A 14,798-nucleotide genomic window follows, 5' to 3' on the forward strand; every position below is an offset into this window, starting at 1 on the left:
TTCCCACTGCCTTTTTTGTCTTTAGGAAATCCACTGTTCTGGGACAAGGGCTCGGAGCTCTCACGGCTGCTCTACCTCAGGGCTTGTGTGATCTGAGCCTGCGGGCTGCTACCTGCAATTAAGCAAATGTGGCCACCAAGGCAAGAAGTGGCCGAGTGCCCAGTGACATGGACACACCAGCAACATTCCACAGAAGCAGCTCAAAGGGTGTCAGGAGAGGGAGCCCAAAATGCCCTCTGATATTGATCTGCTTTCCCACCTCCTCCACAAATGCCCACTAGGCATCCCCTGACCCAGCAGGTTGGTTTTAAAGGGGAAGAAGGAAAGAAGCTACAAGACAGGGAGAAATCAGGAGGTGGAGGTTCACTCTCGCTGCCTGCTTTGATGCCCTCAAGTGACAGAATGACTCCAGGAAGAAACTGAGGCAGGGCAGAGCCTTAGGGCTCAGGGAAATGGGACTGTCAAAAACTAAAAGCTGGGCACGGTGGCTCACCCCTGTAATCCCAGCACCTTGGGAGGCCAAGGAGGGAGCATCCCTTGAAGCCAGGAGTATGAGACCAGCCTGGGCAACATGGTGAGACTCCGTCTCTACAAAAACAAAACCAAACCAAAAATTCTATTTTCAAATCAGCACCTAGGCTTATGCTGATTTATCCATTTTCAGTTATTTGAACACATATATGCTTTTGCAAGTGCAAACCTCTTTGAGGTTGTGTTTAGCCCCTTGGAAATTAAAAAAAAGGGCCGGGCGTGGTGGCTCATGCCTATAATCCCAGCACTTTGGGAAGCCGAGGTGGGCGGATCACGAAGTCAGAGTTTGAGAGCAGCCTGGCCAACATGGCGAAATCCTGTCTCTACTAAAAATACAAAAATCAGCCGGGCGTTGTGGCATGCGCCTGTAATCCCAGCTACTTGGGGGGCTGAGACAGGAGAATCACTTGAACCTGGGAGGCGGAGGTCGCGGTGAGCTGAGATGGCGCCACTACACTCCAGCCTGGGTGACAGAGCGAGACTCCATTAAAAAAAAAAAAATTAAAAAAAAAAAAGTTAAAAAAAAAAAGGATATAGGCTGGGCACAGTGGCTCATACCTGTAATCCCAGCACTTTGGGAGGCTGAGGTGGGAGGACTGCTTGAGGCTAGGAATTCAAGACCAGCCTGGCCATAGTGAGACCCCTTCTCTATTAAAAAAAAAAATTAAATGATCTAAATCTGCTATTATGGAGAGAGGGTGGTGACTGGTGGGAAAGACACTGGATTTTCATCACATATCTGCCATTAAATGGTGTAAGGCCTTGAGTTACTAATCTCATAGCCCCGTCTATAAAACGACCAATTCACCGATCTCTAAGATTCCTCAAACTGAATTCACTACTACTCAATAAACAACTGACTCGGATAGTTCCCTCTTGCCGCTAGCAGTCATTTTTGCAATTTTTACAACAGGCATCTTATACACAGCACAATCTTCCCTCCCCTTTTTCTCTACCTTCCTAACTTCTAGCCTTCTGCCAACGCTGCTCTCATTTCAGTTACTGCTACAGCCTCTCCCGGGCTGGAAGAATGTATCTCATCATTAACCAGTGCCTAAAGGATTTACTGCTTCATCTTATCAACAGACCGAAGCAAATATTTGTAAACTCAAAAGCTAAACAGAGTTTAATCTGAGCTGTCTCTGGGATTAATGAAGTAGAAGATGGATGGAACCTCTTTATTCTAGGTAGAAGGGCGAGATTTCAAAGGTTATTGATTGAGAAAACAGTAGCTAAGTGCTACCTGGAAAGGGTTGTCCAAGCATAATGAGTTAGTGTAGGAGTCAAGGGGAAAACAGAGGTGATCTCAATATGGTTTGTGAAAGATACACATAATGCACATATATATATATATATATATAAAATATGGTTTTTTTTTTTTTGGTAAAGTTTCAGGCAACACTCAGATTTATAAGAGTATTCTGAATATTCTTTAGAAAACACAAACTGTTATGTAGCCTCCTCTAAAGCCAAAGCCCACACCAGTGGTTTTGAGTTAACAGGGCTGGGTGTGTGTTCCAGCACTGCCGTTTACCAGCTGTGGGGACTTGGGAAGGTTGTGTAACCTCTCGAAGTCTGTTTCCTCCCCTATAAAATGGGAATGAAAACAGGACTTCTTCAGAAGTTGGGAGAATTAAAAGAAAACGCTTAGAAGACGCTTGGAAGAGCGGTAAGAATATATTAAGTGTTACGTGAATACCAGTCACTCTTTCTATTAAAAAGTGAGGCTGGGGTGGTGGCTCACACCTATAATCCCAGCACTTTTGGGAGGCCGAAATGGGAGGACTGCTTGAGGCCAGGAGTTTGAGACCAGCTTGGGCAACATAGCCAGACCTTGCCTCTACAAAAATTAAAAAAAAAAAAAAAATTAGTAAGGCGTGGTAGTACATGCCTGTGGTCTCAGCTACGCTGGAGGCTGAGGTGGGAGAATTCCTTCAGCCGAGGGTGTTGAGGCTACTGTGAGCTGTGATTGCGCCACTGCACTCCAGCCTGGGCAACAAAGCAAGACCCCGTCTGAAACCCTCCCCCGCCACTATTCCTAGCCTTTATTAGGAGTCTGCACCCCAATTCAGAAAGCTCCAAAATGTAGATGAGAAAGTCCATTTCGTGGACAAGCAAGGAAATGTAGAACGCTTGCAGACGTACCACCCACCGTAGCCACATCAATTCAGGAAGCTCAGGTGGAGAAGGGTAAGGAAATGAATTTTTAGAGAACTCCTAAACAGGAGCTTCCTACCTGCTGTACTTCATTGAATCCTCACAGAGACATCATTCCCTTTTTTTTTTTTTTTTTTTGAGACAGTCTCGCTCTGTCACCCAAGCTGGAGTGCAGTGGCATGATCTCAGCTCAATGCAACCTCCACCTCCTGGGTTCAAGTGATTCTTCTGTCTCAGCCTCCTGAGTAGCTGGGACTACAGGCACATGCCACCACGCCCGGCTAATTTTTGTATTTTTAGTAGAGATGGGGTTAGCAGAGATACAGTATATTGGTCAGGCTGGTCTTGAACTCCTGACCCTGTGATCTGCCTCGGCCTCCCAAAGTGCTGGGATTACAGGCGTGAGCCACCGTGCCCGGCCTCCCATTTTCATAGAAAAGGTCACAGAGTCATAGGGAGGCTGAACTGGGAGTCTAACTCTGCTGTTCTGTCTTCTGCCTCTTGCATAAAAACTCAATACAGGTAGGAGTTTTCTGTCTTGATCTCAGCTGGGTTGCCCTGGTAAACCTGTGTAGAAGGCAGTCACATCGACTCCCAAGCCGGGGCTCTTTGAGTGATAGTGCAAGCATCAAAACCTAAGAGAAGGAAGCAGGGCAGGGGCTCTTTGGATCACCCAGGCTGGAGTGCAGTGGCGTGATCTCAGCTCACTGCAACCTCCGCCTCCTGGGTTCAAGTGATTCTCCTGCCTTAGCCTCCTGAGTAGCTGGGATTACAGCGCACCACAACGCCCGACTAATAGAAGTCTCTGGAGCCCCTTCTATGTGCACGGTGGTGCGGGAGAGACACGAACAGCAAACATGCGTCCAGTGCTCAGACCTGCCCGCCGGGAGGCAGAAGAGAGCAGGCCACAAGAATAGGCCAGGCATGGTGGCTTGCACCTCTAATGCCAGCACTTTGGGAGGCCCTGGCGGGAGGATTGCTTAACGCCAGGAATTTGAGACTATCCTGGGCAACACAGAGAGACCCCATCTGTAAAAAAATAAAAAATAAAAAAATTAGCTGGGTGTGGTGGCGAGTGCCTGTAATCCCAGCTGCCCAAAAGGCTGAGGCAGGAAGATCCCTTGAATCCGGAAGTTTGAGAGTACACTGAGCTATGCTCACACCACTGCGCTCTAGCCTGGGTGACAGAGTGAGACCCTGTCTCTAAACAGACAAAAAAAGAATGAGACAGGTAGTAGTTGCCGTAGAAAGTGGAAGGCGGAATCCACAGCCGGGAGCTAACTGGGTAATTAACCTGAATTGTAGCTGGTCACATCTAATTTTTTTTTTTCTTTCTGAGATGGAGTCTCACTCTGTCACCCAGGCTGGAGTGCAGTGGTGTGATCTCAGTTCACTGCAACCTCTGCCTCCTGGGTTCAAGTGATTCTCCTGCCTCAGCCTCCCAAGTAGCTGGGATTATAGCGCGCCACCACGCCCGACTAATTTTTCCATTTTTAGTAGAGATGGGGTTTCACCATGTTAGCCAGGCTGGTCTCCAACTGCTGACCTCAAGTGATCTGCCCGCCTTGACTCCCAAAATGCTGGGATTACAGGCGTGAGCCACTGCACCCAGCTGGGTGACTTTTTTTATTGCCTCTCTGAGAAGGTTAAGCCTGCCTCTGAATTATTGTCAGGAAAACAGTGTCATCAGGTCAGTTCTCCAGCAAAAAATCTTTCCTCCCACTTATTGGGAGGAAATGATCTACTTGAATGATACTAAAGATAGAATCTGTTGTTTCTGGCGACCTTATGACCACATTTCAATCCTAATCCAAAGGATTTTCATTAGTTCACTAATAACCCGGTCAACGAGGAAGACAAAAAGGGCTGACCCTAAAAATACAATTCCCATCCAAGCAGAGAGAGAGATAGAGTTACTCACGCCAAGTCAGAAAGTCATTTTCGGGGGCATTTGTAAATCTTTGGAGTGAACTTCCCAATGCTATCGACATTGTTTGAGACCCTGGAGACACTACCTGTGTCACTGTGGGTTTCCCAGCTTCCAGCCGGGGAACTCCAGATTCCAGCCGCGGACAGCTGGGTGTGGAGGAGCGGATGTGGAGGGAACGCCAGCAGCACAAACAGCAGCTCTCCTCCCGGCTGGCAGACACATGGAAGGACAGCCTCATTCAGTCGCGAGCCAGAAATGCTCCAATTGTTCAGAAGACCCTGGGCGACTCAGCACCGGATATGAGCGCACATTCTGCCCGGAGGACGTTGTCAGGAGCCACGCGTGGCTCATCTGTTTTTGACACAGAGGGGATATTGATGACCAGCCACTGATTTCAGAAGACAGAGAAGGGGTGCTTTTCTCTCTGGAAGGAGGGGAAACTTCGAAGCAAACAGTACTCCAAAGAAGAAAGGAATCTGTTGTTCTAGAACTAAAGAAGGGAAATGACAATCCGTCTCTTTAGACCTTAGAGAAAAAAAAAAAATGAAGAAGGCGGTATATTCCCAGCAGATCAGTAAAAGCTGTAAGGAAAAGTTTTGGCAGACACCCCAGGAATAAATACGAGGAAGAGGTTAGAATTCTTCTTTATGATAAAAAGATATTTATTTCCTTGACAAATCCTCAGTGATGAATTCCTTACATAAAAGATGTCCCAGGAGACCACGGGAAATAATGCCACATTGCAGACTGCAGGATAAACGTGTCATCTCTGGGGACCGTTACAGAGAATTAAATATGATTTTTAACATGAAAAAATGCATGCTTGGAGAACTTTTCATCAGGCTTAGAAATTTTAGAAATAAAATAGTTCATCTCAGAGAGCATTGAAATTGAAGCTCTTTGAAAAGCAAGCACCTTTTGATGGTGGCTGGGAGTCTCTGGAAGAGCTTTGCTTTCTGGCTAGATTCCATGGCTCACTGGCACTTGGTGAAGAGTGCAAATGTAATTTAACAGAGAGAGAGGAGAGAGAAAAAAAAACCTGAACATTCATTTAAAAAAATTAGCATCCAGTAAAATATCCAGTTGAAACCATGGTTTGTAAATCCTACAGTCTCCATTTCTTAGGCTGTGAAATGAGGGAGCTGACCTATCTTCTGGCTCCAAGTTTGTTAGGCTATTGCAATACCAATGTTTGCAGGTTAACTGTGAATTTCAGTCATCCTCATTCTGTGCTCCCAACAAAGGAGTACTGCAACAGAGGGCTGGCCCTAAATGGGAACAGAGAAATGCTCGTGGGAAGCGATAGTGATATCTCTCTTTAGTATTTAAAATTTCATCACAGTCCTACCCAGTCAGGAGGCTGAGGCAGGAGGATCGCTTAAGCCCAGGAGTTTGAGGCTGGAGTGAGCTAGCATTGCGCCACTGCACTCAGGGCAACAGAGCCAGACCCTGTCTCAAAAAACAAAGTTATCATTGGAAAGTCATTCATTTAGGTTATACATTGTCATTCGGTCCTGGTTCTCTTTAGTGGGCAAATACTCCTTTATTAGTAACACCTGAGGGGATAAATATAGCCGTGTAAATGACTTTGTTTTTATTTCCCCCAAAATAAGAGCAGAAAGGGATAACGATTCTGTCTCCCTCTCAATTTTGACTCAGGCCAGTCCTGCTCAAACACGTCCAGAACCATCCATTCCCCAGAAAGAGATTTTGCAGCTCTCCCTGGGCACACGGGCCAGCATAAACAAACCCTGGCACAATCCGACTTTGGCTGCGCCCTGCGGCAGAGCAGAGGCTATGACCAAAATTAAGGCCCCTGGAATCCTGTCCATTGTTAGACCTAAAAGGGGAGGCCACAGGCCACGGGTAACGGAGGACTTTAAAAGGCCAGGAACAGAGATATAGGGAGGAGAGGGAGGAAGGACAAAAGAGAAGGGATGAAGACAAAACCGAAAAACATCGTGTGATTTATATCAGCGCAAGGCAGTGAATTTTGAGCTGAACACAGCCGCCATCATGACGCTGACAGAGCCTATCAGCTCCCCTCTCTGTTTGGAGAGATGTCAGATAGCTGGCACTCTCATTGTTACATTAGTTATTAATAAACTCCTTAACAATGGGAGGAAGTGCTAGCATTCAGAGAATGGGAGTGTGTCAACAGCTGAGGACTGAATGCGGATGGATCCCAGGCAATGCCAGGCCCATGTTTAGCACAACCTCTTTTCTCCCAGAAAGGAAAGTTTCAGAGCCAGGGTACAATGACAGACTGCAAGTTTTGTTTCATTTCTTGTTTTTTAAGCCCAAGATCCATCACCAGATTCTTCGCAATCTTGCTGATCACACTGCAGATGACTCAATGGCCATCTCAGTAATCACGGCCAAATTCGTATTTGAAAACACAACATACCCCTTAGTTTTACAGAGAATGGGTCGTTTATGGCCCTAGACTTCTAGTCAGGAAGCCAAGAGCAGCCTCATCATCCCATTTAAGAAACGCTGCAGTCCCATTTTTTTGTTTGGATGGTTAATGCAACAAGCCACACGTCCCTGCAGCACACTGGGTATTTCCTAAGTGGGTTTGTGCTATTTTCTTTAAAAAGCCTGAGAACAAAAACTAACTCTCCTAACTCCCATTGAAATCGGAACTGTTCTCTGATGGCTTGGCCAGGTGTGGTGGCTCAAGCCTGTAATCCCAGCATTTTGGGAGGCCGAGGCAGGCAGCTCACTTGAGCTCAAGAGTTCGAGACCATCCTGGCCAACATCATGAAACCCCATCTCTAATAAAAATACAAAAATTAGCCAAATGTGGTGGTGTGCACCTGTAGTCCCAGCTGCTCAGGAGGCTGAGGCAGGAGAATCGCAGAGAACCCGGGAGGAAGAGGTTGCAGTGAGTTGAGATCATGCCACTGTACTGCAGCGTGGGCGACAGAGCGACACTCCGTCTCAAAAAACAAAATGAATGAATGAGCTGTTCTCTGATGGCAAATCCCCAAAACAACACTTAGAACAAATCTCAGGCTCTTTCTTACTTTCAGACAAGCTATGAAGGGGCCATGTGTCTTCACCTACAATGATACACCCAGTTATTGTTGCTTTGTTGTTGTTATTCCCTTTTTTCTCCCCTCCAGTATTTTCTGGAATTTCAAGTAATACGAGATGGGAAGGAAGGAATAAACCCATTCAAGTTCCTTCAACATGGATTTTGGATTCTTTTTTTTAAAAACCCTGAACATGCCTAACCAGACGGTTTGAATTCATAGTTGTCCTCTCAAACTGTACCTGAACCTTCTGGAAATGTGTTACCTGAAGACCTAGGAGCAAAAGCAACAGAGAGATGCAGCTACAAATGTGGAAGCAATCACTGGGCTGTCACAGGACAGAGTGAATCCAATGCGCCCTGCGTGCTCCCCCTCCAGCGGTCAATAAGAGGCACTGAGCCCCTGCACAAATGGATTCAGGACGCGGGTTCCACGACCTTCCTCCCATCTGAATGCCACTCAGTGCTGCATGGGGAGGTGAGAATTTCATTCCTTTTCTTCCAACACAGGCTTACAGCTCTGACTCAGATGGTTCACCACCTCTAAGGGCCTCCACTTAGATACAGGTCTACAGGGTCTCACAGGGGACAGCTCTGTGTATCACTACTGCGGGATTCAGGGTCCTGGTCTCAAGCCTTAATCAATCACTTTAACTATGTTGAAATCATCTGCCATTGAGTCATCTGCAGTGTGATCGGCAGGACTGTCAGGAATCTGGTGACGGATCTTGGGTTTAAAAAATAAAAATGAAGCAAAATCTGCAGTCAGCTATGTTGACTTTTTTATTTGAAATGCTAATCCGTGGCTCAGGGCATTGGTAGGTATGGATATTGACTTCTTTTTTATTTATTTACTTATTTTTGAGACAGAGTCTTGCTCTGTCTCCCAGGCTGGAATGCAGTGGTGTAATTTCAGCTCACTGCAACCTCTGCCTCCTAGGCTCAAGTAACTGTCCTGCCTCAGCCTCCCAAGTATCTGGGATTATGGGTGTGTAATTACACGCCCGGCTAATTTTTGTATTTTTGGTAGAGATGGGATTTCGTTTTGTTGGCCAGGCTGGTCTCGAACTCCTGCCCGCCTTGGCCTCCCAAAGTGCTGGGATTACAGGCCTGGGCCATTGCACCTGGCCTGGCTTCTTTAATAGGTATCAATGACATTCTTCATTTCTTTAGCATCTGAGGCCTCAGATACCGAGTACTAGACTTCAGTAATTTTAAAGGTAATTATGTGTCCTTAAATAAGCAAACCACTTTCAAAATTGCTAATGGTTTAGAAACATTTTATGTCTTTTTTTCATCAATAAGCAGTACACAAACTCTTCGCAGAAAGGGGCTGTAACTGTAAAATGCTGTGTATAGTACCTGGCAGAGTTGGGAGCTAGCAGAAATGTTGATACCACAGAAATCTTACAGTGTTGTGACATGGCTCAGACACACCATGATTTGGGTATAGATGAGGGTCAGAGAATGATTGAAAGATGACAACGATGGATACTACTGCAGGAGACTGACGTGACACAAACTTTAAAGGTCTCATACCAGTGTTACAAAGGCTTACAATTTAATATGGGAAAAAAATACTGGAGGCAGATCCTATGGGAGGTATCAGCAAGGCCCAAGGTACCATATGCTCTAGGAACATAGAAGATTAGAAGATTCTTTTTTTTTTTTTTTTTTTTTAGAGACAGTGTCTCACTCTGTCACCTTGTCACCTAGGCTGTTAGTATAGTGATACCATCATAGCTCACTACAGCCTTGAACTCCTGGGCTCATGTGATCCTCTAGCCTCAGCCTCCCAAGTAGTGGGAAATACAAGCATGCACCACCATGCCCAGCTATATTAAGATTTTTTTTTTTTTTTTTTTTTTGGTACAGATGGGGTCTTGCCATGTTGCCAAGGCTGGTCTGGAAACTCCTGGCTTCAAGTGATCCTCCCCCTGCCCCCAACCCCTACCCTTCCAAATAGGCATGAGCCACTGTGCTGGGCTGAATATTCCTAAAGCACAGAACATGCAGTAGTCTTATTAGTATCCTTCACAATTTAATTTAATTTCAATAACTGTGCATCAAACACCTATTTGGTGTTGGGTACTGGGCAAGTGTTAGAAAGTTCTGAAATGGTCACTAGTTTCTCAAAATGCTTTTAAGGAACAATTATTAGACACTAACAAGGAGGTGAAAGAGAGAAAACAGGTGACCAAACTGGACACTGGGTTACATATATCACCTTTTCTGAATGAACATCAGAAAATAAAATCCGGCAAGTGTAATAAGAAGAGTGTTAACAATCAGAGCTGTCCTAGAATTGCAAGCAGCAGGGCTTGTCCCCTTCGTGGGAACACATTCTAGGCAAGAGGGCAGAAAGGCAGGAAGAAAGGGATGGAGATGAGCCAGCCGCCTAGATCTTCAGGCCAAGGCTAGATTTCCCCATTGCAAGGGATATGGAATCAGCCCCTTCCAGATGGCACTGCCAATGCTTTCATCAGGGGAAAGCTTTATCCTCCTGGTGCAAGGAAACACAGGCAGCCGTCAGCCATCCCAGCGGGAGGGAGAACAAGATCTAGGGGTGCTAGTAATTCCCTTTGTTCCCTGATGGAATGTTTCCTGCTTGCGGTGCGTCCCTCCACTGTCTTGGCTCTCCTAAGTCACAGGAGATGGGTGTGGGGCACCCCAAGGAGCCTCCACCCTGGCATTAAAGGATGTTTTTCAGGCTCAAACTTGCAGGGCTGGTGAGAGTGGGACCTGCCCTCGGGTTGAGTCATGGGGCTTTCTCACCTTCTCACCAGGGCTTCTTCTTGCTCAGCTGTGCAGCTGCAGGAAGGGCTGAGGGCACCGAAGCTGACAATAGGAGCCGCTCTGCAAGTGGCCCCAGCTGCTACTACTGACTCCTAATCATCTTAGCCTGGGGCCCCAGCGCTGAATGATAAAGCATTTGAAGATCGCTTCATTGTATTGGTATACCGATGCTTATCTGTTAGGTGTACAGATGGATTAAGCAGGAAGGTTTTCTTAGGATTTCTCTTCCAGCCCACCAGATTGATTAGCAATGTCCAGCCTGTGGGCAGTCATAGAGATGTACTGCTTTCAAGTCTTAAAGATGCTTGGATTTCATGTGTGTGTGTGTGTGTGTGTGTGTGTGTGTGTGTGTGAGACACAGTCTCGCTCTGCTGCCCAGGCTGGAGTACAGTAGCATGATCTCAGCTCACTGCAACCTCCGCCTCCCAAGTTCAAGTGATTCTCCTGCTTCAGTCTCGAAAATAACTGGGATTACAGGTGTGCACCACCATGACTGGCTAAGTTTTGTATTTTTAGTAGAGATGGGCTTTCATCATGTTAGCCAGGCTGATCTCAAACTCCTGGCCTCAAGCGATCCGCCTGCCTTGGCCTCCCAAAGTGTTGGGATTACAGGCGTGAGCCACCGTGCCCAACCAGATTTCATTTCTGATGGTGCGTGATGTCAATTTCATCTCAGGAGGTTTGGGGTTCCTGTTCACAGCCTCATCTATAGCTGCTATTAAGGTAAATTGTTGCCTTGGTGCCCCCTGGAGTCTGCCAGATACAAGGGGGCCCGTGCAGATGGACCAGGACCCGGGCTTAAAACTGGGCACACCTGGGTTCTATGATCCTGAGCAACACACCCACCTCAAGCTTGTCTCTTCCTCAGCAACAAGAGAGTCTCTCCAATTAAAGTGTCTAGACCAGCAGCATCAGCCTCACTTGGAAACTTGTTAGAGGTGTAAATTCTCAGGCTCTCCCCAGACCTACAGAATCAGGAGCTCTGAGAGGTGTTTTGACAAGCCCTCCAAGTGGTTTCGATGCAGGCCGAAGTTTGAGAACCACTGAGCTTCAAGAATCCACGCTGAAGTCAGCCAGATTCCCTATGCTAAGAGGGAAGGTGGGCTGATAGATGCAGCCTCTCTAATCTGACACTGGTTTTTCACAGGGTTAGGAAAAAACGCGATTGTAGGTTGTGTTTAAAACACAAACAAGGTGTTGGCTCTGACTCTGCTCTAGGTCATTCAGCAGGAGACTGGGAGCGGCTGTAATTCGAGGTAGGGGTCTTGGGCTTTGAATTTCATTCTCTTTGATCCTTGAAGACAACATTCTCTGCAGTCTTCACAGCCAACTCCCAAGCCTCAGAAAGAATGAGGCGTTGAGCCCATTTTTTTGGATGAAACATTTTCGAAGAACCTAAGGCACGGAGGGGTTGACAATGGACCCCAGGTGATGTGGCAGAGGCGGATCTAGGTTTATGGGGCTTGAAGCTTATAAAATTTTAGTGGCTTTTTTTTTTTTTTTTTTTTTTGAGACGGAGTCTTGCTCTGTCTCCCAGGCTGGAGTGCACTGGCACGATCTCTGCTCACTGCAACCTCTGCCTTCTGAGTTCAAGTGATTCTCCTGCCTCAGCCTCGCAAGTAGTGGGATTATAGGTGCGCACCACCACACTCGGCTAATTTTTGTATTTTTAGTAGAGACGGGGTTTCACTATGTTGGCCAGACTGGTCTCGAACTCCTGACCTCAGGTGATCCACCTGCCTTGGCCTCCCAAAGTGCTGAGATTACAGGTGTGAACCACCGCACTGGCCTTTAGCGGTTCTATTGAAGAAAAATAATACAAAATGCATTATGTTCACAGATTTTATAAAAACACATGACTGTGTGAACACACTGCTAAGGTCCCCTGAGGGCCTCAGCCTGTCCAAGGAGGGGCCCTCAACTTAACGCTCCACTCACCTGAACAGTAACCTTGCCTCTCAGTCCAGGAAGGATGTCTGTCCTCTCTCTGGTCCTTTAAACTTTTTCCTGGCTATGATTGGATCCAACCAGCCCAGAAGCTAACGAGACAATTTTTAGCTCCTCTTCCTCTCCTGTCTTTTCCTTTTTGTTATTGTTTATAGCCACTATATATAGTAATATAAATTACCAGGGAAGATTACTTGCCTTCTTTGCATGGCTCAGAGACAGTTGCACGGTTCCTACATCAATCAGGTTTTTTTCTCATGTTGCACTTTTTTGCTTTTTTCAGACAGGGTCTCGCTTTGTCACCCAGGTTGGAGGGCAGTGCAGTCACTGCTCACTGCAGCCTCAACCTCCAGGGCTCAGTGATCCTCCCTACTCAGCCTCCCAAGTAGCTGGGACTACAGGTGCTGTGCCATCACACCTGGCTAATTAAATTTTTTTTTTTATTTTGGTAGAGACGGGGTCTCACTATATTGTCCAGGCTGGTCTTAAATGCCTTGGCCTCAAGTGATTCTCCAGCCTCGGCCTCCCACAGTGCCGGGATTATAGGTGTGAGCCACCGCGCCTGGCCGCAATGCCCTTTTCTAACATTTGCAAACCACGGCTGCCTCCCTTCCTCCCTGCTTCTTTCAAACCCACTCCTCCTCCTGCCATTTCAGTAAATGACACCCCCCTTTTTAAGTCAGCCAGATTGAGGACCTTGGAACTCTTCTGTCCCTCCCAACATCAAAAGACAAAATGACTTGGCCAAGGCTGGCGGAAGCGGACGGCGGAACCAGATCTCTGACTCGCAATTTCAAAAGGCACTGAATGGAGAAACCATGCCCTGTGACACGATGGAGAGAGTATTCTGCATTTTTAAAAGCCGGAGAAACCCACCTGGGAGTAGAATGCAGTGTCTCCTGGCACCAGATCCTGAAATTCACAACACACGAGTGGGCACGTGAGCGGACTCCACTTTCCACCCTTGGACCTGACATTCCCGACAGCTTGCCACTAGCATTCTGAAAGGCTCTGGGGGGGGTACCTGAAGACACTTAAGTGTGACCAGCAGGCCTTCTTGCACTGCGTGGTTCTACTGATGCTTTTTTTCTTTTTTCCCTTCCACTATTTGATTCCTTGGAGCAGTTTTTTCAGATTTGCATTTGGATCCCAACCTTGTTCTGGAAAGCAAAGCCAGCTTTGGACCAGCTTGCCCTGCAGTCTCCCCAGATGCAGCTCTCCCCACCTTCCTGGGTCCCCTCTGGGGTCCCAGCCATGCTCAGGGGGGCGTCCCTCCAGCTGGCCTCTGCCTACCTGAAGACAGCAGGCTGCCGCTGCTGCCACTGATGATCTTCCCCTTGCTGCCCATGTTGGCCAGCTTCGAGGTCTTCAGCGTCCCTGTCTCGGTCAGGTCGATGGCGATCTCACTCAGGCTGCGTGCTGCATGGATTTTGGACTGGAATGGAAAGGGAAGCAGGTCAAAGAAGTGACGCTCACCCTGTGGAAAGGACAGTCATCCCTCGCCTGCCCCTGCTCACCGTCTTGACATTCCGCAAAGGGACTTATCTCCCTGACTAATGTGCAGCATTTTTGTTTGCATCCCTTGGCCTAATCATTAATCACCAAAACTCTCTGCGAACAGCAGAGGCAGCTCAAGAGCTGCATCAATGGAGGATGTTCTAAGCCTCCGACTCTGTAGGCTGCACTGCGTTGTGCTTAAGAGAATGTCCTGATTTAGGAAAAGTGACTTAATCTCGTTGAGCCTTATTATTCCCAGCCACAAAACAGGGTAGATGCCACTCACCACCCAGGGGTTGGTTTGGGTCAAACGAGAGAAAGTGTGGGAAGGGTGTTCCTCCCCTCTTCCTCCTTGTCTGCCTGGCACACGGCTCTCAACAAACACTGTGGTTATTTTTTTTTTTTTTATAGGTAAATTCTTGACTACATATTGGTTTAATGGTGAACTATATCATTGTGATTCTTAAGCACAAATTGCAGTGACTATATTATGAATAGAGTACATTTTAATGTTGTTTCTCTTTTTATGTTTGTTTTTTTTTCTTTTTTATTATTATATTATTATTATTATTATTATACTTTAGGCTCTATGGTACATGTGCGCAACGTGCAGGTAAGTTACATATGTATACATGTGCCATGCTGGTGCGCTGCACCCACCAACTCGTCATCTAGCATTAGGTATATCTCCCAATGTAATTATTTCGTGCTTAAACAAGGAGGAGAAAATGATTTTCAGCGTTGCGAAAGACCTAAGAGATTTAAACCTCTTAAATAGTTTGCCATGTGGTCATGGAAAGTTTAGCTGATGGAGAAGTGACAGTGGTTCTCCAGCTTGGGCAACATAGCAAGATCCCATCTATACAAAAAAATTAAAAAATTAGCCAGGTGTGGTAGTGCATG

The 14,798-nt window shown here is 46.7% G+C and overlaps 1 protein-coding gene across 22 annotated transcripts in view; it reads right to left on the reverse strand.

Annotated features, from left to right (window-relative positions):
• The window catches only part of FRMD4A (FERM domain containing 4A), a 531,042-nt gene that overhangs the window by 36,246 nt on the left and 479,998 nt on the right, over positions 1-14,798 (reverse strand). For 13 of the 22 annotated variants that reach the window (XM_063669580.1, XM_063669578.1, XM_063669574.1 and 10 more), the window contains 2 exons: positions 13,692-13,833; positions 13,275-13,310 (listed from right to left, as the gene is read on the reverse strand). In XM_063669580.1, coding sequence (XP_063525650.1) covers positions 13,275-13,310; positions 13,692-13,833 — 178 coding nt within the window. The remainder of the gene's footprint in view (positions 1-13,274; positions 13,311-13,691; positions 13,834-14,798) is intronic. The other 9 variants (XM_063669588.1, XM_063669577.1, XM_063669573.1 and 6 more) reach the window with 1 other exon arrangement.

This window comes from Pongo pygmaeus, chromosome 8, assembly GCF_028885625.2.
Source record: "Pongo pygmaeus isolate AG05252 chromosome 8, NHGRI_mPonPyg2-v2.0_pri, whole genome shotgun sequence".
NCBI classification, from domain to species: Eukaryota; Metazoa; Chordata; class Mammalia; order Primates; family Hominidae; genus Pongo; species Pongo pygmaeus.